Source organism: Nomascus leucogenys, chromosome 11, assembly GCF_006542625.1.
Source record: "Nomascus leucogenys isolate Asia chromosome 11, Asia_NLE_v1, whole genome shotgun sequence".
NCBI lineage: Eukaryota > Metazoa > Chordata > Mammalia > Primates > Hylobatidae > Nomascus > Nomascus leucogenys.
In genome coordinates, this window is record NC_044391.1 from 43,860,867 (window position 1) to 43,883,264 (window position 22,398).

The 22,398-nt window shown below is 43.0% G+C and overlaps 1 protein-coding gene across 1 annotated transcript in view; it reads right to left on the reverse strand.

Annotated features, from left to right (window-relative positions):
* Positions 1-17,852, reverse strand: part of RAPGEF5 (Rap guanine nucleotide exchange factor 5) — a 241,341-nt gene extending 223,489 nt beyond the window's left edge. The window contains exon 1 of the mRNA XM_003252640.4: positions 17,516-17,852. Within this exon, the coding sequence (XP_003252688.2) occupies positions 17,516-17,746 (231 nt within the window). The 5' untranslated portion in view covers positions 17,747-17,852. The remainder of the gene's footprint in view (positions 1-17,515) is intronic.
* Between the last annotated feature and the right edge of the window lie 4,546 nt (positions 17,853-22,398).

Here is a 22,398-nt window from a genome sequence, read left to right on the forward strand (position 1 = left end):
GTTGCTGAAGACCTGTACAGATTCACAGCCAGTAACACTGCCACATAGAAGACAGCTCCCCTGGAGAGAGCCCGGATGCAAAACGTTTTAGTAATAAAGAAGTAAACTGTTGTGTTAAACTACAAAGTTTTTGTTGGGGTTTTGTTATTGCAGCAAAAGCTAGACTATCCTGATGGACACATCGGAGAGTAAGTGCATGATACAGATTTTAGAAGGAAGAAAAGATACCAGGAAATGCAAAAGAGGGTGACTGCATCAAACGGCAGTCTGGGATGTGAGGGACAGGTGCTGCCTGCAGTACACACAACAACTAAAATCATTAATCCACTTTCTTTGTCTTGTGTTTAGCCTTATATTCCCAAAGCTATTATAATTGTTTAAACAGAAGCTTCTACATTTATTACAATCATTACGAAATGAAACTGGTTTTGACTTTCACAATTTCACTTTTCACCTGAGCAATACCTTCTCGTATGTATCCTTTGACCAAGGCAGAGGTCACTATTTAAAGCAGGTAGTTTTGAAAATATTATGCTAATCAGCAATCAACACATTTGTAACTCTCCATCCCCTAAAGCAGACCAGGTGGATGGTTACTCAAGCCTTTGCAACAGTTCAAGTGGGGAATGTGAGAACTTAAATATTCTAAAAAAATTAATAAAATAGATTGGGTGGGGTGAGGGCTTCTCTGACAGTTTTAACATGCAGAGGTGTGCTTCAATCATCCAAACTCCTGAAAAGGGCATCAAGCACCCTCTCCTATTCTAAATGGAACCCTCAGCTGGGGCCAGGCAAACTGATGGTTTAGTGCCAGGATGAATAAACAGGAGTGCTGTGCTGGGAAACAACGACAGCAAACAAGCGGCTGAGCTGACTCAGAGAAGAGAGGCTGGGAAAACAGCCCACCAGAGAAGTCTCCAGGAAAAAAGCTCGGGAGAGGAGAACAAGGCAACAGGAACCACAAAGCCAAAGGAAACCTAACCCAAAGTGAAGATGGATAGCTCATCCAAGGGGAAGTAAGGAAATGAATCTTCACAAACCAGGAAGAAGGCCAACCAGAGACTTCTGAAGGCCAAACCAGAGAAGGAGATGGTAAGCACAGAAAGTGGACCTGAGTCTCTGAACAGGAAAAACTCCTTTCCCAGCTAGGGGGATAGGGAGAACATTCACTCTAGACTGGAGGTGAAAACAAGATGGATTTGCGGGAACCATCCTTGCCCCAGGGTCTAAGGCTGGAAAAGGGATTCCTGCATGTCTGGGTCCCCCAGCCCCCACAGCCCCTCCTCCACACTGAGCTCCTCCTTGTTCCCTGACCAGGGCTTGGATTCTCTTACCAGGGTATTCCACACTAGAACCCCTCTCCTCTTCCCTCTGGTCCATTCCCACTAAGAGGTGATGCACAGGCATGGCCACATCCTGGAAGCCTTCAACTAGGAACGCTCTACCTCCTTCCCGGCAGATTTGGGCTCCTGTCCTCTGGGCTTCCATTTGCTTGTCTTCTCCAGGTACCCAGCAACCAAGCTTTATTGGAGAAATGACCAGAAAGAAGAGAAAATGGAGCAAAACCAAAGGATTCATACACTTGAACTTGTGCCACACTGGGTAACATAAGGTGACTTATCATGATGGCCTCAGCTGCATGAGGTCATCCCTTGACTCCCTCACTCATCCATATTTTCTGACATATAAATATAAGAAAACCCAGTGTATCACTCTGTTTTCACACTACTGATAAAGACATACCCAGGACTGGGCAATTTACAAAAGAAATAGGTTTAATGGACTTGTTCCATGTGGCTGGGGAGGCCTCATAATCATGGCAGAAGGTGAAAGGCACATCTCACATGGCAGCAGACAAGAGAAAAGAGCTTGTGCAGGGAAACTCCCCTTTTTAAAACCATCAGATCTCATGAGACTTATTCACTATCATGAGAACAGCACAGGAAAAACCTGCCCTGTGATTCAATTACCTCCCACCGGGTTCCTTCCACAACAGGAAGGAATGGGAATTCAAGATGAGATTTGGGTGGGGACACAGCCAAACCATATCATTCCACTCGGCCCCTCCCAAATCTCATGTCCTCACATTTCAAAACCAATCTTTCCTTCCCAACAGTCCCCCAAAATATTAGCTCATTTCAGCATTAACTCAAAAGTCCACAGTCCAAAGTCTCATCTGAGACAAGGCAAGTCCCTTCTGCCTATGAGCCTGTAAAATCAAAAGCAAGTTAGTTACTTCCTAAATACAATAGGGGTGCAGGCATTGAGTAAATACAGCCATCCCAAATGGGAGAAATTGGCCAAAACAAAGGGGCTACAGGCCCCATATAAGTCCAAAATCCAGCAGGGCTGTCAAATCTTAAAAGGTCCAAAATGATCTCTTTTGACTCCATGTCTCACATCCAGGTCACGCTGATGCAAGACGAGGGCTCCCACAGCCTTGGGCAGCTCCACCCCTGTGGCTTTGCAGGGTATATTCCCCTCCAGGCTAATTTCACGGGCTGGTGTTGAATGTCTGGCTTTTCCAGGGGCACAGTGTAAGCTGTTAGTGGATCTACCATTCTGGGGTCTGGAGGACAGTGGCCTTCTTCTCACAGCTCCAGCAGGTGGTAGAGAGCTGTCCCCCAGTAGGGACTCTGTGTAGGGGCTCCCACCCCACATTCCCCTTCCACAATGCCCTAGCAGAGATTCTCCATGAGGGCCCTGTTCCCGCAGCAAACCTCTGCCTGGGCATCCAGGCATTTCCATACATCTTCTAAAATCTAGGCAGAGGTTCTCAAACCCCAATTCTTGACTTCTGTGCACTCACAGACTCAACACAATGTGGAAGCTGCCAAGGCTTGGAGCTTCCAACCTCTGAAGCCAAAGCCTGAGCTCTAAGTTGGCCCCTTTCAGCCACGGCCGGAGCAGCTGGGACACAGGGCACCAAGTTCCCTAGGCTGCACACAGCACATGGACCCTGGGCCCGGCCCACCAAACCACGTTTTCCTCCTAGGCCTCTGGGCTTGTGACGGGAGGGGCTGCAGTAAAGGTCTCCGACACCTTGGACCTTTTTCTGTTTAACAACAGAAAAACCCTGGAGATATTTTTCCCATTGTCTTGGGGATTAACATTAGGCTCTGCATTACTTATGTAAATTTCTGTAGCTGGCTTGAATTTCTCCTCAGAAAATGGGATTTTCTTTTCTATCACATTGTCAGGCTGCAAATCTTCCAAACTTTTATGCTCTGCTTCACTTATAAAACTGAATGCCTTTAACACCACCCAAGTCACCTCTTGAATGCTTTGCTGCTTAGAAATTTCTTCTGCCAGATACCCTAAATCATCTCTCTCAAGTTCAAAGTTCAACAAATCTCTAGGACAGGGGTAAAATGCCACCAGTTCTTTGCTAAAACATAACAAGAGTCACCTTTGCTCCAGTTCCCAACACATTCCTCGTCTCCATCTGAGACCACGTCAGCCTGGACTTTATTGTCCATATCACTATAAGTATCTTGGGCAAAACCATTCAACAAGTCTCTAGGAAGTTCCAAACTTCCCCAAATTTTCCTGTCTTCTTCTGAGCCCTGCAAACTGTTCCAACCTCTGCCTGTTACCCAGTTCCAAAGTCGCTTCCACGTTTTCAGGTATCTTTTCAGTAGTGCCCCCACTCTACTGGTATCAATTTACTGTATTAGTCCATTTTCATGCTGCTGATAAAGACATACCCTGGACTGGGCAATTTACAAAAGAAAGAGGTTTAATGGACTTACAGTCCACATGGCAAGTAAGACTTACTCTCCGCATGGCTGGAGAGGCCTCACAATCGTGGAGGAAGGTAAAATGCACGTCTCACATGGTGGTAGACAAGGGAAAAGAGCTTCTGCAGGGAAACTCCCCTTTTTAAAACCATCAGATCTCATAAAATTTATTCACTATCACAAGAACAGCACAGGAAAGATCTTCCCCCATGATTCAGTTACCTCCCACCGGGTCCCTCCTACAACACACGGTAATTCAAGATGAGATCTGGGTAGGTATCTACCCAATTACCCAGAAAGAGAGGGAAAAAAATTCCAGGGTTGATTTTTCCTCATAGAGAATTTTCCTTATACCTAAATAATTGTAACAACAGAAAATTTGAGATTGGGGGCTTGTTTTGTCTTTATATATTTCATTTATTAAGACAAGTTGGTACCCAACCTTTACCACTCCAATATTATTTATAAAAGCTCTGAAATAGTTTCAACCTAGCATGATGTTTCAATATAAAAGAACTAATAAACACACAGAATTGGTATTAATATGTGTGATAGTCCTGCTTCATGGTGAGGTTACTGTAGAAGATCATCTGGTTGACCCCCAAAACCATGAAAAATGTGTTTTATCTCACCAACATGCCCATTGCTGGAACCTATGGGCAAAGGAACCGAAGGTGTAATTATCCTATTCGACTATTTGTTACTTCATGAATGTAGTTTTGGCAGGCATTTCAGAACATGTTCAATACACGGTGACAAAATTTAGCAAGATCAAAGTCCTACATAAAGGTTTTATAATTCCTTTGTATAAGCTGACGATGCTGAGGGTGTCTGCGGAAAAAAAAAGCAGGGGCAGAAAAAACATTGCTAGGCAATTGCAGAGAAGGAATGCCAATTCCTCATATAACAGCTTCTCCTATTCCAAACCCTAGCCACCCAGGTTTATGCACAGAAATGGCCCTTGATTCACATTCAAGTAGTCCTACCTTCTAACCAGAGGTCCAGGGACCCCTCAGGACCCACTACGGTGAAGCCCAGTATCACTTTCAAGGCCAGGCCTTCCCTTGCCTCTCCCTCTATCCTCCACCCAAAGAGGGATTGGGCCTCTGCCTTACCATCAGACTTGCCAGTGCCCATTCTGTTCACGAGTTTCTTCTCACCATGGCTACACCTCCCACTGTCACATTTTCTAGCATGGCTCTTACCTGGGCTCCTCCATCCAACAAGGGTCCTCTAGAAAAGAGCCTATCAAAGATGTGTGGGCAAGGTTCAGAGGCCCAAGGAGATGCTACAGCACAAAGGGACTAGTCATGACAAGCCTTGAACAGTCTGAGGCCTGGCAGCCAAGGGGAGACACAGCTGTACTGGAGGCTGGAGACAGGTGATGCGATTGAGGAGGGACTGCCCAGGGGCAGCTGCCATTATAGGTGGTCACAGACACTGCAAGCACCACAGAGAAAAAGAGAGCAAGCAGGAAGAATAGATACTCCTGGCCTCTTGCTCCTCCTGACCTACCACTGACTGAACCCAAACCTAAGCCAGAGGGCAACAGAGTCCTGGTGATGAACGTCCACAAAGGCAGCCTCCACGGTGCAGACCAGAACAGGGAAGGGCAGAGAGGACTCAGGATGGACAAACAGAATAGCCAGCATAGCTGCCATGGGCGATGATGCTCCAAATCCTCCCCCCTTTTTTCTTTTTTTAAACTGCCAGTTACTCTGTAGAAACCACCAAGGGGGAGTTTCCAAAATTATTCATTCAATAAAGTTCTTATAGTCAGAGTCCTCTATTTGGGTCTGGCCGTCATCATGGAGGTGGTAAACAGCCAGGCAGACTCCTGACCTAAGCAATGTTCTGATGGTGATGGTCACCAAACTTTTGAGGCCTTCTAGTCCAGTGCTACGAAGTGTGGTCTGTGGATGCAGCAACAGCACACCCTAAAACTTGATAAAAAGGCAGATGATTGGGCCCTGTCCATGAGCTGTTGAACCAAAGTCTCTAAGGCTGAGGCCCTGGAATATGTGTTTTAACAAGCCCTCCAGGTATTCTGATGCAGGCTCCAGTTTGAGAAGTTCTGCTTTAGCCCCACCCTTCACTGCAGCCTGAGGCTAACCTCTCAGAGACCCTGGACTGAGAAGCCCAGCCTAAGGGGCTCCTGACTCTTAACTTCCTCATGATGACCTTCAGCAGGATACCAATTGTAGAGCCTCAGTTTTCCTACTTAATTTCTACCAATATAACCAGTAAGATCTCTTTCAGCTCTTCAGAGAGACTAACTCTGGAATCCCTCAGATCTGCAATTTCAGGCACTGATGATGATGAGAGCACTGACAACAGCAGCGGCTCACACTTACTGAGCATCCTCTACATAACTAGGTGGGCACTGCCTGTGATTCACAGACGGTGAGGCCGCAGCATACAGAAAAGCTCAGTAACTTCTGAGTCTATAAAGAAAAAGACTTTATTCCAGTTATGAAAAGAGTAAAATAAGAATGTATATGAAAGCGCTTTGTGAAGGTAAAGCATTATATAAATCACGACAGAGTGAACACACAACTACAGATGGGCTTTTTTAAGATCTAGCTTCATTTGAGATACTCAAGGTAGATTAGAATATGCCTAGGCAGCTTTTTTTTTTTTTTTTTTTTTTTTTTAGAGAGTTATGTGCCAAGAGCAGTGGGAAATTTGAATGCTTAAACATTAAGCATTCAAGAAGACAAAACCACCTGGTAAGATCTCTGACAGACACATAGGGTTGCTGCCACTAAGTACTCTTCTGACACCTCTCCCAGAATTCTGTTTATGGCCAAAACAAACCATTTAATCTTCTAGAAACAGATTTATAGATGTGTTCTTTTTACTCTTTTGATATGACAGATTCTTGATTTAATTAGATCCCTTTCCCATTTTCAAATGCTCCCTCTGCTAATGCATTAACTTCTCCCTCTCCAACTAAAGAGATGTGGTTAATATTAAAGACTCATCTTTCCATTTGTCTAAGATTCGCCCTAAAGTGTCCTACTGGTTGAGTTGTCATCTCAACACAGAACACTGCTTGGACCTTGGCCAGACAAGGAACAAGAAATAAAACCTGATTCCCTATCCCACCATTGGTTCCCATGATAGAATACTGCTATTCCATTTTAGAGACAGAGACTCACAGAAGTTATTTGATTTACTCCAGGTCATGCAGCCCTTAAGTGGTAAACTCATTCTAAAAAATGTTCTCTTACACCACAGCCAAACTGCATTTTAATAGATTGAAACAGGCATCATACTTCCCCTAATCTCCGAAAGTTATTATTATATCCTCTTCTCAATGTAAAAAAATTTTTTTTGCAAAGATTTCATTCCTATGTACAAATTCACAGCACAGTATAATGAGTCAACCATTTGCAGTGTTTGTTCATTACAGTCAACATTTAGAGTGTCAGAGCAAGCAGAAGTGATAAGCTGTTCACTTCCCTCAATGGTAACCAGAGATAAAATAAATTTACCGTCAGCACCAAAGTCCTAAGGGTTAGGCAATCACAAGTATTTGCATGTACACCTCATAACAGCTGCAGGTAAATGATTTGACAAGGTCAAATTCAACTGAACAACAAAACCACCAATGGACCGAGTTTAAGTTGCTAGACCAGTTGGAAAAAAATACAGGAAGACAACCAACTAGAATGCAAAAGCCCTGGTTTTCAGAATTGTAACTTTAGTAAAGATTTGTTTTGCCTTGTTAGAAATCCTGAATGATATTTTCTCTACAGATAATACAAACAGTACAAAATGAAAAGGATTTTATAAGCAAGAAGTCAATGTCCCATGAACAAAGCAGATGAATACAAAACAGATTAACTGAGTCATAGAAGGTAAGATCTGCCAACTCACTATACAAATTACAGTGACTCAAATGCATGTCTATATCTAATGTCATTTAGTTATATTCGTGGTTCTCAGTTTTAGGAAATTTATATGTAAAGTTTAACTTTTAAATTTTGCTTTCCTAAAAAAAGCTGTAAGAAAACTGATAATTATGTATATACACACACAGACACACACACATATACATATTTTAACACCCCCCCACTTACAATTTTGGTTTCTTCCACCTTCAACATTACTGTAAGGCTATTAATGCTTTTTGTAGGAAAAAATTTAAATTTATTCTCTTCTGACATTTAAATCATTACCTAAGCAGCATCAGTGTTCATATAGATTGTTAATATAATCTTAATTTATATTTTTCACACTTTATAAATAAATTGGGATTGTTTGTATACCCCATGTTAAAGCTGTGATTTACTATGATATTTCTATAAACTATGTAGCTATATTTTTAAAATAAAAAACATGGCTTACCATAGTTCCTTTATTCAAGGACACCAATAATTTTAAGATATACCATCGATTTAATAATAGCTTTATAGGGAGCAAAACAGTAAGTACTTCTTCAAATGATCACAGCAACTGTAAGATACATCTCAATATTGAAAGTGTCCAAATGAAAAAAGAGAGACTCTAATCAAGGACATACATTAATTTTCTTATTTAGAGAGAGGATGCAGAAGAAGTGTTAGACTGTATAATATGGAGTCAGCCTTCTTGGGTTCAAATTTGGCTCCTTCTCTTATTGGGTGATCTTAGGCAACTCAACCTATGCCTCATTTTTCTCTTTGGGAAAAGAAGACCATGAGACCATCTGCGACATAAGATTGTTGTTACCAGGTCTAAATGAGTTACTGTTCTTAAAGTACTTCAAACAACATGATATGATAAATGTTATATTAGGATTTGTTAAATATTAATAGTTATCATCATTTTCAGCACCACCACCTACCAGGGCTTATCGAAGCATTTGCTATATTTGGAGGTGAATGATTTCCAATTCAACACCAGTAAAATATTTTGATTCAAAAAAAATTTACTAGCAACTGAATGAGTACTTATATCAAATTTTTAGAGGAAAAGGAGAGAAAAGGTAAAATAATTGTAAAACCATGATGCTGCTTTCTGGAAGGCAAGTTAGAGAAGCACTTTCTAACCAGGGGTCTCGTGGCACAGGCTTCAGAACATCCACAAGCCCTCTGAAATGAGATGCAAAATTATGTCTGAATGTGCATTTCTTTTGCTGTGCTATCTTTTGATTCTTAAAAAGGCCTGGAATCCCCCCACCCAAAACAAAAACAATTAAGAGTAATTCCATGCAGGTAATCACAGTGCATTAAAAGGTAAACATACCAAAATTTAATTTCATTAAAAGATATTGTGTATTCTCAATGATTTTATTCTATTGTAAATAGGTTCAGTTACTTTGACAGGTATGCGTACTTCCAACTTCCTAATTTCAAGTTGCTTAAATATCAAGCATGTTACCATCAGAAACATAAATCCTGGGTTACAAGGAACTCATTCTATCTCTTCCAGTTTTCCATACAGGCCAGAAAAGGAGCTTGCATGCCTTATAAATCTCCAAGTAGATGTGTACTATGGAGCTGAGAAAACAATGACTTCTAGGATGAGTCATCCCAAACCTTCATGTTTCTTGTCCAATGGCTGGTATTGCTGGGAGATGACTGACAGCTACTCTGCTCAAGCCATGGCCAAAGCTTGTGAGTAAAGACTGATCCCTTCTCATGAAGATAGAGGGTACATTGGTGGTTACCAGAGGCCAGGAAGGGTAGTGGAGAGGAGGGGATGAAGAGAGTTTGATTAACAGGTACAAATATACACTTAGATATAACTGATGGATTGGGTACGGTGGCCCATGCCTGTAATCCCAACACTTTTGGAGGGCGAGGCATGCGGATCATGTGAGGCCAGGAGTTCGAGACCAGCCTGGCCAACATGGCAAAACCCCATCTCTACTAAAAATACAAAAATTATCCAGGTGTGGTGGCACATGCCTGTAATCCCAGCTACTTGGGAGGGAGGCTGAGGCACAAGAATCACTTGAACCCAGAGGTGGACGCTGCATGAGCCAAAATGGTGCCACCTTACTCCAGGCTGGGTGAAAGAGCAAGACTCTGTCTCAAAAAAATAAATAAATAAAAAGTAATAAGACCCAGTGTTCCACAGATCAGTAGGGGCCAGGAGCAGTGGCTCACACCTGTAATCCCAGCACTTTGGGAGGCTGAGGCAGGCAGATCACTTGAGGTCAGGAGTTCAAGACCAGCCTGGCCAACATGGTGAAACCCCGTCTCTACTAAAAATACAAAAACTAACCAGGCAGGGTAGTGGATGCCTGTAATCCCAGCTACTCAGGAGGCTGAGGCAGGAGAACCACTTGAACCCAAGAGGTAGAGGTTGCAGTGAGCTGAGATCCCACCAATACATTCCAACCTGGGCGATACAGTGAGACTCCATCCAAAAAAAAAAAAAATAGGGTGACTATAATTTAACATTAATTGATTGTGCATTTCATTTCAAAGTAGCTTCAAGAGAATAATTTAAATGTTCCTAGTATAAAAAAAAGAAAAATATTTAAGGTGATCGATATCCCAATTACCCTTGATTACATGTATCAAATTATCACATGTACCCTGAAAATATGTATCAATAAAAATAAATAAATGACTGATCCTGGAAGCCATTACTGAAGAGAGTGGAAAGAGAATGAGGTGTGCTTTACACTAAGACTTGAAATGTTTCCTGCATCCATTGTTTCAATATACCATATGTTGTTATCCTGTCAAAGTTTTAGACACGATATTGCAGACAGGCTATAGTCTTTGAAATCAGGTAGTTCTGGGCTCCATTCTTTCTCTGCTATTTCCTAGATGGTTAGCCATGGGAAAGCTTGTAACCTCTCTGGATTGTAATTTCCTCATAGGTGAAAATACCTCTTCCCTTCAGGGGACTATGGAGGTTTCAATCTGAAGAAGACCTACCACAGTGGCATCTGTCGATTTTCCCTTGTCCATACTCATTAATGAATGATTTATCATAATAATGATTTGCCACAACAAATTAAGTCATTGATTTTAACTATTTTATCTTCATATAAAATCTTATGATCTCTCAAAAAGTACTTCCAGATCATATATCATTACTGGAATTATCTGTACTCCTAACAAAGATTGTTATGCAGTATTGAGGCAAAAAAATCACAAGTGCTCAAAGTCACTACCAATGACTTATTTCCTACCTTTCCAGCTATTGCTAGCTACACAAGTTGCCAATTACTGCCACATCAATTTAGGAGAAAGTGCAAGTATGAAATGAAGCCTATTTGTTATGGTATCAGTATTTAGACACCACCTAAAATACTCACTATATGTTAGGATATCATGTGCTTTTAAAAAATAGAATCCAACATTGCATATGAAAGCAAAAATGTTTGTGTCTAGATTTCTATAAATATGTCCATGAAAGTCCTTTTGCCTAGAGTAAGCATCCTGCCAGGGACACAACTATTTAAGTTCTAATGTACCCAACACTTTATATTATCTCTATTCATGGAAAAACCTGATCCACTGTGTATGTCATTACAGAGGAAGAAACTGAGGCTCAGAATGCTCAGAGAATAACGCATGCAAAGATAACAAGTGATAGCACTGGGATTCAAACCCACTCTGAAGCCACAGACTGTGTCTTTTCCTGGGATCTAATTATGTCACCAAAGTGTGGGGGTTGGGAGGGAAAGGAAGAAATAAATAAATAAAATATTAACTTGCCATTGAGTTCCTTTGCTAGAATTCACATGAAATTAAATGAATCTACAGTTTCTTTTCCTTCTTCCCAAATAAATATTTTTGAAATCGGCATCCACAGAGCTTTATTTTATCTGTAGCCATAGCTAACATAGTTTTACACCAAGGATCAGGATAATAGTTTGTCAGCAAGCAGAGGCAGCGAAGTCAATATTTCTCAAATAAGTTCAGTATGTGTCCCTCATATCTGATCTGACTCACCCTTCCTGGCAGATGCATGCCTCTCTTAATGGCCTTTATCTTCTGGCTGCCATAAGCAGATGAGAACAAAGTAAGTTGGGTGAATTCACAAGGTTTTTGGATTGACCTTGATCAAGTGAGCATGGCTGATTTTGCTTATGACACATGGATGCTGTTTTGTTTTGTATTTTATTTTATTTTACTTTACTTTATTTTTTTTTTGTAGAGACATGGTCTTGCTTTGTTGCCCAGGCTGATCTTGAGTTATTTTTAATTTAAGTAAATATTAGTTACCTTTCACCTATAACCACAATGCTTCTCCCCACTTCCCCTAAACCCAATATGTCAATAATAAGCTTCTGTGTGCTCAAATAAAAGTTAAAAGTCTGACATTATTAATGGCATTTATTTACCTCCCCCAGAGTGGTAAGATAATATCAGCAGGTACTATAAGGCTATCATAGTTTAGAGTAAATAGACCCTTTGCCCTCTCAATGCATTTGAGGAAAACTAAAGTTAATTCAGAACATGGACTTGGCTCTATGGAAACAGGATACCTAGACGCAAACCTCCCTTCTGGCACACACTCTGTAACCTTGGGCAAATTACACCTGTGTTTCAGTTTCTTCATCTGTAGAATGCAAATAGCAGCATCTAACTCATACGCTTGTAGTGAGAGTTGAAGTTTATATCAGAATATGCAGGGTACATAATTAAGTGCTATGATGTTAGCCATTGATTTCAATTTAAATACAAAGAATAAATGACATGCTTTGCCTGTAAAATAGGTGCCTAAAATGGTGATACATTGGGCATACTGGTATATAATTTGGATCGGTTTCTATTTCTCAATCAATAAAGTCAAGTTTCTAGCAGCGGAGGGTATTGAGTCAGAGATAAAGCACTCCAGCTTGGACAAAGGGAAAGGGATACTTTGTTCCTTTTTGAGAGGGAATCATCTGGGCAAAGAAAAAGAGAGAACCTCATTCAGAGGGCTACCAGCTGTTCTTCCCAGTTTCTCAATTTTGAAGAGCACAGGCCATAAGAACCCTGGCTAGTGAAGGGTGGTTAAAGAGAATTAGGCCCTTCTGATGGCCAATCCAAAAGCTGGGAATCACTGAAGGTCTTTGGTGAGCAATTTGGCACAATTGGTGAATCATTCTGGCTGCTGTAAATGAAACAGATATCAAGACATTGAAGACAGTGGCAGAGGCTGCAGAAAACATCACAGCAGCCAAAGCCCACAATAAGTCAGTCCCAGCATTTGGACAGTATATATAGAAAAAGGGAATAGCTGTTATCAGTTCTTTTATTAGGGGGAAAATATCAGTCTTAGAAACAACCTGATGAGAAAGATTTAAAAGGAAACAAAAAAGTAAGGTAGGAGGCTTAAGACCAAGGGAAAAATAATGCAACCACTAAGAGAGGTAAAAGATGGGGAAATGAACGCTTGTCAGTTTTAAAAAAAAAAAAATTCAACAATGCTCCTTGGGAAAATGGCTGATTTCAGGGTTTCAGGTCGGGAGCAGCAGAGTATGGACAAGATACACTTAGAATATCTTGTGCCAGAAAAGTAAGAAAGGTATTTGAGTTTACTGGCCGTTCAAAAAGTATACAGGAGACAAAGATAAACCAAGCACCAAAAAGGATATTGACTGAAGTGACAGAAACAAATACATTAAGATTCATACGTTCTTAATGACACTTAAAAAAAAAAAACTCACTGGTTCTCACTGGAGGTTGTTAAAGCACCAAATCATTACTCTGATAGTTGATAAAAGGAAAAAATTAAGACTTTTCCCTGTCTATCCTGCACATTGTGAATTTCAAGAGACCTAAATAATTTATGAGGGAAAGTTCTTTATAGACCGAATTCCAATTAATAAATGCAAGAAGAATGATGGATTTAGATCATCACCATTTTGCAACCCCTAATGAAAAGGATCTAGGCTACAACAATCTGTGATACTAAAATCATTAAGTAGAAGGCAGACAGCTAAGTGACACTACCTAAACTCACGAATCAATCTTTCCATCTCAAAAAGAGAGATATCCAGACGTTATGTGTCTCATGATGTGATGCAATAGATTTTACACAGCACCATCAATGAAGGTTACTTGTCTTTGAACCTGAATCTAATCAAACCTCTATATCTGCCAGATCACAGGAAACAGAGAATAGAGGAACAAGCTAAACATCACCACAAGGAATCAGTCCAGACAGTATGATGTTCTACAGCACAAATGAACCACTCTCTTCTGCAAATCACTGGCATGAAAAAAGGGAGGGGAAGCTGTTATAAAATAAAATAGATTTAAAATCCTAACAACTAAATACAATATGTGGACCTCGTTTAGCTCCTGTTTCCAACAATCATAAGTAAAAAGACAACTTTGAGAAAATTTGAATTGGGAAATTATATTTTTAAATTATTAATATTTTAGGTGTGAAAAAGGCAAAGTTTTGCTGTTGTTTTTAATGTCCTTATCAGGACCATAAACTGAAAAATTTGTGAGTAAGACAACATGATGTATAGAATTTTGTTTTAAAATGCACTAGCCCCTACAAAAGTGTATGGAGGGGGAAAATAAATGAAACAAGACTGGCAAAATGCTAATAACTGTTGAAGCATAGGTGTTCATTATACCATTCTCTCATAATCTCTGTTATACAATTAAAAAAATTAAAGGGTTTTGTCAGGAACTCAGGTTGTGCATTACTTTGCTACTGATTTTTAAGAGGTAGTTAGGGCCCTCCCACAATGTACAACTTAGTCTTTCCCTCATTTGTCTTAAAGAAGTGCAAAGAGTCTTAACCAGTATGCATGCTGAATTCAACACAACTAGAAGTGACTGAACTGAGGAACCAAGGAACTCAGGCATATTAACCAAATGACAGTTTGATTTTTTCCTAGTAACAGATAGCCTACAACATAGTGAGACCCTCAGTCTCTAAAAGAAATTGGAAAAAAAAATTAGCCAGGCATGGTGGTGTGTGCCTGTATCCCAGCTCCTCAGGAGGCTGAGGTGGGAGGACTGCTTAAGCCCAGAAGGTCGAGGGTACAGTGAGCTGTGATCACACCACTGCACTCCAGCCTAGGTGACAGAGCAAAACCCTGTGTCAGGAAAAAAAAAAAAAAAAAAAAAAAAAAAGCCTATAATGCACCTGGGTTGAGCAACACAACCCACAAAGAACTTTGTTAATGTCAGTTGATGTCAGATTGTCCAGGTTTGTGGGAGCTCAGGGCAGCATGGATAAGGACCGCACATATTCCTAAATCAGATCTTGGTCAATATAGGAGATGAAAACTCAACCAACTTATGTAACGCACAAAACTGTGTCTTTACTAGTGGTAATGGATTTCTGTTAACTTATCCCTGAAGTCACACAGCCCCAGTCTGGAGGTACGGCCCATGAGACACAAAGCTGAAGGTCTACAAAAAGATCCAAGCCATGATTTGTTTGCATTAGCATCACTGCCCAATCCAAGGTGGTTAACCAGACAATCCCAGATGCTAACAAGTCACCAACCAACCAGTCTGATACATATTCTACTTGTATCGCTCTTTCTTTCAAAACCCCTGTGTTTTGAACTGTTAAGTGTATGCCCCCCACAAAATTCTTATGTTGAAGCCCTAACCCTGAATGTGACATTTTTTGGAGATGAGGTCTTTGAGAATTATTTAGGGTTAGACTAGGTCATGATGGTGGGGCCCTCATGATGGGATTAGTGGCCTTATGAGAAGAGGGAGCCCTCTCTTCCTCTGCATTTACCAAGGGAAGGCCATGAGAGGATATACGAGAAAGTGGTCATCTGCAGGCCGGGAAGAGAGCCCTCACCAGAAACCTAATCAGCCTACACACTGATCTCAGGCTTCCCAGCATCCTGAACTGTGAGAAAATAAATTCCTGTTGTTTAAACCACCCAGTCTATGGTATTTTGTTATGACAGCCTGAGCTACCTAAGACAAGTTCATATTTCACTTGTTTTTCTCCTTCTTTCAACCCCCTTCCTACTCCTTTGATGGGGAAGATTCCAAAATCACAAAGGTGGTTCCAAGGCAGAAGAAAGGGTAAATAAACAGTCAAATAAAGTCAAAAAGTATGGGTTTCCAACATTGGAAAAACTGACAATCAATCTTTCTTCAATAAAAACTGGCCATGAACTTATGAAATGTGTTTGGGAAGTCCCAAAAAGAAATAATACAGTATTAGAATCAAAGAGGGTTAATAAAGCATACATTATTTGAGGTAACCACATTCAGAGTAATTAAAAAATAAAACTAAATAGGTATATTGACAAAGTATACAACACCATCCCATACAGCAAGAAACATGAGTATGAATGCAAATAAATACTATAGATCTATTTATACAGAAACCCTCAGCAATTCTTGTCACAGACTGCCTGGCGGCCCTCATGTCTTCAGTATTCTGTGCCATGAAAAAGTAACCGTCAAGGATAATAGAAACATAATTTGACCTACTTTTCCCTAGATTCCTGCAAAGTCTATAACTCCAGTTCTTGTTTATTTCGACACCACATCTTGGGGACACATTTCCTCACTTACTTTGCAGGCAATCCTAAATGCCACACATGTTAAGGCCATTTGTGGGCAATTCCTAAACTCTCTGGGTCACCGACTTTAAGAATGTCCCATCACACCCACGGAATCCTCAGAACATCTTCTGAGATGGACCTGGGATGGACCATTTTCCACCTGAGATGGAAAATGCCCAGGAAAAGAGAGATGCAGCCTCGAGAAGCTGAAGACCTACATCAGTTCAGACCCTTCCCTACCCAAAGGAGGGAGCATCAAAACAAGTGGTTATCCCTCACTCTCAAGTTTACACAAACCCATCTCTGAAAGTGCTGTAAGTCTCCCAGTAAGGTCTTGTTTTAAGTCAGACAAGACTGCATTTTAAAAATTACAGCCAAACAGGAAAGAAAAACCACATTGATGCAGCTTCTCATTAAAGACCACTTAATAATAAATTTTTAAAAGATGAGTAGAACCCACCAAAGGTGCCGCCAAACCCTGGTGAGCAGGGAAATCTGAGTAAGTCAGCTCTGTGTCCTGAGGCCCTGGCGGGGCCTCCTAGGTGGCTTCTTAAAGATCCCAGGAGACAATCAGCAGATCTTCCTGCTTCTCTTAAAAATACAAAACATGCCTGACCTGCTCAGGTCATTAGATACACTTAGAACTCAATGAGGGACACTCCTTCACCAGGAAATCATATCTGAACACACCATCAGGAAGTCAATATTGAAGGTTCTCGGGGGCGTGCACCCTCCTGCTCAAGAGGGTGTCCAGGAGTATTAAGTGCTGGAGACACCGGAACCCAGGAACTGGAAGCTCACCCAACAGCTTCCGACTCCTGGGTCTCCCCCTCGGCGGTGGGGACCACCAAAACCAGTCTCAATGCCCAGAGCTTGCAACAGGACCTCCAAAACAAGCACACACGTCGCATGCGTCCTGCAAACAGGGATGCCGCTCGTGGGGCCTGAAGGTTGCGGTTGGGACAGGGCTGGCTGGCTGGCTGGCTGGCTGGCTGGCTGGCTGTTGGACGCTGGACACCTGCAGCTTCCCCTCCCAGAAGAGGCAAACAGCTCGTCTTCCGCCGATGCCCGGTCCCGCAGCCTGAATCCCGGGGCCCTGGGGTTAAGTCAGGTGCACCTTGGGGGGGTGGGGGGACGGGGAAAGCCGTCGCTCAAGGGGTGGCACCTCAAAACCCGCCGTCCCGGGCCCCTCTTCAGCCGAGTCCGGCAGAAGGGCGTCCCTTCTGCCACCTCCCCAACTTCCAGACGCCCCCCTCTGCGGCCCAGGGGGTGGGCGCCGGCTACACGTGCGCGCCGCCCGTGCCCACTCGGACAGGGCCGGGCCACTCACCCGGCCCCCAGCGGCGCTCCGCTTCCTCCGCAGCGTGAGCCCGCTCCGCAGCAGCGCGGGCAGGTCCCTCAGCCGCGGCCGCAGCGACGCCGGCGGCTGCTCACGCTCGGGCTCCCGGGCGCTGGGGCTGCGGCGCAGGGGGCCGTCTGCCGCCACCACCGCCGCCGCGGCGGCCAGGGCCGGGCTCTCGCACGGCGGCTGCATCTTGACGGAGCCCACGGCCATCCTCATGCCCTGACGGCGCTGCGGCGCCTGGGGCTCCTCTCCACCGCGCTCGCCTCCGCGCGCCGTCCGCGCCTTCGCCAGGAAGCGAGAGGGCGCGACTGCGGCTCGGGCGCGGGGCGCGCTGCCAGTCGCTGCCCATTGGCGCGCGCCGCGGCCCCCGCGAGGCTCAGCCCCGCGCACCTCCCCTCCCCTCCTCTCTCCTCCCCTCCCCGCCCAGGTGCGCCGGCCCCGCCCCGCCCCGCCCCGCCCGGCCCTTTCGCCTGCGAACGCTGCCTGGGACCTGTCCCCCTCGGATCTCCCACTCGGGACCCGGGAGGAAGAGGGCACCTTGGGCACCGGCTCATCCACAGGTGCAGAATTCCCAGAATCTCCGGCAAACCCGCTCTTCTGCCCTCTCCCCCTGTCCCCCTACCCCTTAGGCTGAAAAGTCCTGCTTCACTTCTTCGAATAGCCAGGGGTGGACTTGGACTTCAACCAAGTGTGCTGGAGAGTCGTCCGCCCTCCCGCGCCTTTTGCACAGCCTGGCCCCTCATCGTAATCTTTACTCCTAGTAAAGGTTTTGGCCAAGGAACTTCAAAATAGGCACGCTACAAGGCAAACACCATGAGGCAGAATTGCTTTGTGCCGACCCTTCTTGGCACACCCATCCTTAAAGGACGAAGGGAGAAAACTTTTGTTGGTTATGATAGGTGTTGAGCAGAGTAGCTGCAAGTCTGGTGACCTGAAGGTGAATCTCTGTTAGCATGTCAGAACCTGACCTTCCCTGAAAGCCCGCTGCTGTGATGAATGTGCTTGGTGAACTGTAAAGGCCTGCCGTGGTGTGAATCATTGTTTACACCCTTCCAGGAGGCAGGAATTCTGGATCATTGAGAGTGAAACTATTCCAGCAGTGCCTTAAACGCCAGGGAGTGTGAATGTTCACATCCCAGCTCAATCTGTCTTCAACAAGGGCCAGCCAGGGTTTTCACTTCTCATCACTGGGGCGCTGGGATCCCCATCTTTGTCTAAGACTTACAAAAGTTGAATAAGCTTATTCACATTTTTTAAAAATGACAAGAATCGTAGGAGGTCAGGGTCCAGAGTTGGTTTTCCATTGTGCCCTCAGCCACTCACATGGTAGGTACTTGGCAAATATGTATCAAAACATGCCATGTAACAAAAAAGGAGGAATGAACTGTGACCTCTGCCCGTAAGGAAGGTAAGATTTAACCTAGGAGTAGATAAAACATCCAGAAAAACAAAGATATTGCACTTGTACTCTTGCTAATTGCCAAGTAAGTGTAGGTAAGACCACTTCAGGCCACAGGAGAGAGAAATGCTTCTGGCCTGGGATGGTCAAAGCTAAATCCACGAAAGGAAGGAAGTTTAAACTGCACCTTAAGGGTGAGCGGGAAAGATTCAACCAGGCAGAAGGAGGGTAGCTGTCCTTCAAGTAAGGAAGACATGAGGCCGGGCGCGGTGGCTCACGCCTGTAATCCCAGCACGTTGGGAGGCCGAGGTGGGCGGATAACGAGATCGAGACCATCCTGGCTAACACGGTGAAACCCCGTCTCTACTAAAAATACAAAAATTATCTGGGCATGGTGGCGGGCGCCTGTAGTTCCAGCTACTTGGGAGGCTGAGGCAAGAGAATGGCGTGAACCCAGGAGGCGGAGCTTGCAGTGAGCCAAGATTGCGCCACTGCACAACAGAGTGAGACTCCGTCTCAAAAAAGAAAAAAAAAAGAGAGAGAAAGACATGAGAAAAACACAAAGGTGGTATCACACAGAACTCACTGGGCACTGAAAATATGTCATGCTAGTGAAGGGAAAGATGACATAATGAAGAAGTAAGAGAAAATACCAGAATGGATGCTAGTAACACACTGCAGAAGGCCTTAAACCCTGTCACCTTAAGCTGTGTGTGTTAACTGGAAAGGACTTTATAATAGGACTCCATAGTCCATTACAGTTTCCAAATACCTATCACATACATTTATCCAAGGCTGAAATTGCATTTGTATGTTACCATGTCAGACTCTATCCGTTTTTACAGTGTTAAGATATTGCAGCTTCAGTTGGTAATTGGTCATTGTCTTGAACCCCAGAGTGCCACTCACCCCCATACCTCCAACTTCCGCATGACATACAACTAAAGGGTGAACACCTGGCCCACTAGAAGCCCTCCAGGACACTCAGATTAGTGGGTGCTTGTGCCCTATCACCCCTGATGACAACATTGAATCATACCATGAACTTACTCTACTCCAAAATAGAACACGTGTTCCGTCTCCTGGTCCAGGTTCCTGGTCTTCAAACCCCTTCACACAGTTGCTCAATGCAAGGCCAACATTCCTTAGATTTTATGGGACAGACCAAGCGTCTAAAGTTCAAGAAGGGCCTTTGGAAAATTGGTTTAGGTTAAGGTGATAAATGACAAATGCCATTTAGCCTCAGGATAAAAACAGGCAAACAACAAGGAATAGGAGGATGTGTACACAGAAGAGCCACGTCACTGTTTAACTCAAATCAAGCAACCTTTACACTCACTGTGCCCTGTCTGGAATGAGAGTCCTCTGCAATGCTGTCCAACAGAACTTTCTACAATGATGCACATTTTCTGTTATCTGTTTTGCAGCTACTAGCCACATGTGACTGCTGAGCACTTAAAACATAGCTAGGGTGACTGAGGAACTGAATTTTTAACTTTGTTTAATTTTAATTCATATAAATTTAGATAGCAGCAGATGGCTAGTGGCTACCATGTTGGATAGTGCAGTTCTAGAAATCCACATTTCTCTCAGTCAATGTCTTCCGTTTTTAAATTCAAATGTCACCATTTCAGTGAGGCCTTCCATGACCGTGTGATTTTAAATTGCAGTCTTTCCTATCCATTCCTTTCTTCATCCCCTTCCCAATGCCCCACAGAGCTTACCACCATCCATATTCTATATATTTTACTTATTTATTTTGCCTATTGTCTGCCTCCCTACAACTAAAATGTATATGACGTAAGGACAGGGCTTCTTTTCTCTTTTGTTCAGTATCTAGAACACATGAGTTGAATAATTGAATTATTTCATATATGAGAACTAAGTTTTTCAAACAGCTTTATCTGGATTTCTATACAAAATCTGATTTTGCATGATGAAAGCTTATAAAAATGTAAATCATATAAAAATACATTAGAATGAATAAGATCTACTGTTGGTAGCACAATAGGGTGACGATAGTTAAAAATAATTTACTGTATATTTTTAAATAACTAAAGGAGTGGAATTGGAATGTTCCTAACACAAAGAAATGACAAATGCTTCAGGTGATGGATAGCCCAATTATCCTGATTTGCTCATTACATATTCTATGCCTGTATCAAAACATCGCATGTATCCCATAAATATGTATAACTATGATTTACCCATAATAATAATAAATTTTTTTTGAGATGGAATCTCGCTCTGTCACCAGACTGGAGTGCAGTGGCATGATCTTGGCTCACTGCAACCCTCTGCCTCCTGGGTTCAAGCAATTCTCGTGCCTCAGCCTCCCGAGTAGCTGGGATTACAGGCACGCACCACCACACCCAGCTAATTTTTGTATTTTTAGTAGAGATGGGGTTTCACCATATTGGCCAGGATGGTCTCAATCTCCTGACCTCATGATCCGCCCGCTTTGGCCTCCCAAAGTGCTGAGATTACAGGCGTGAGCCACTGTGCCTGACCAAAAAAAATTTTTTTAATGTAAATCATATTTGTGTCAACCACACAAGTCAACGAGACCACTTGCCAGCCACTTGCAATTTTTCCTAGAGGATGGGGTACCAGAGCTGAATTTTACTTAAGAGAATGAGATCATCAAAGTCAAAGTGTGTGTAAAGACCCATGGTGAGAAAACAGAAATTTTAAGGGCTATTGGCAGGATAGGGAAATTGGAGAACAGGAAGATAGCTCTGACAATGAGCTAGCTACAAAGTGATGAGGGCCTGAATTCATTGTGGCAATGGAAACAGAAATGAGGAGTTAGATGTTAGACAGTACAAAAGAAGGCTCCTTGGGCATAGGGGCAGTAGAAAAATACTTCAGATGGCGTTGTGGATTGTATTGTCCAAAGATGGACAGTTCAGCATCTCCTATCTTCCAAGCTCTTCTGCAGTGTGATCTTGCCACTCCCCCATAAAGAGATGGAGTTTCTTTCTCCATCTCTTTGAATTTGAGCAGACTTTGTGATACAGGAGTTAAGAAGAAATCACTTAGGCAAATAGTAAGGGTATGGGAGTCCTTGGAAAGACTTTCCTTTATAATGAAAAGCAGTACCAAATCGTTTTCTAACAAAAAGCAGCCTGTAAAGTCAAGCTGCAGATATAGACAAGCAAGCTGGGAGCTTGCACAGGTGAATGCCAGCAGGAACTAGGTTCTAAACATATTCAAGATGGCGGCTCCATCTTCCCTTTTCTCCTAGCCATGTGTACAGTGAGGAGCAGACAAGATCGTGCAGGCCAAAGAGAGAATTCATTTGCATAATAAGATTAGCATGGGGCGACCAGTCTTCCCCACATGCTATTGTAAAGAAAAAACAGTGTATCCCATTCCTTTAAAAGCCAGGGTAAATTTCTGTCTACCCAGCCAAGGCATATTCTACTTATGTGGATCTTCACCCCATATCTGCCTCTCAGACAGTTTG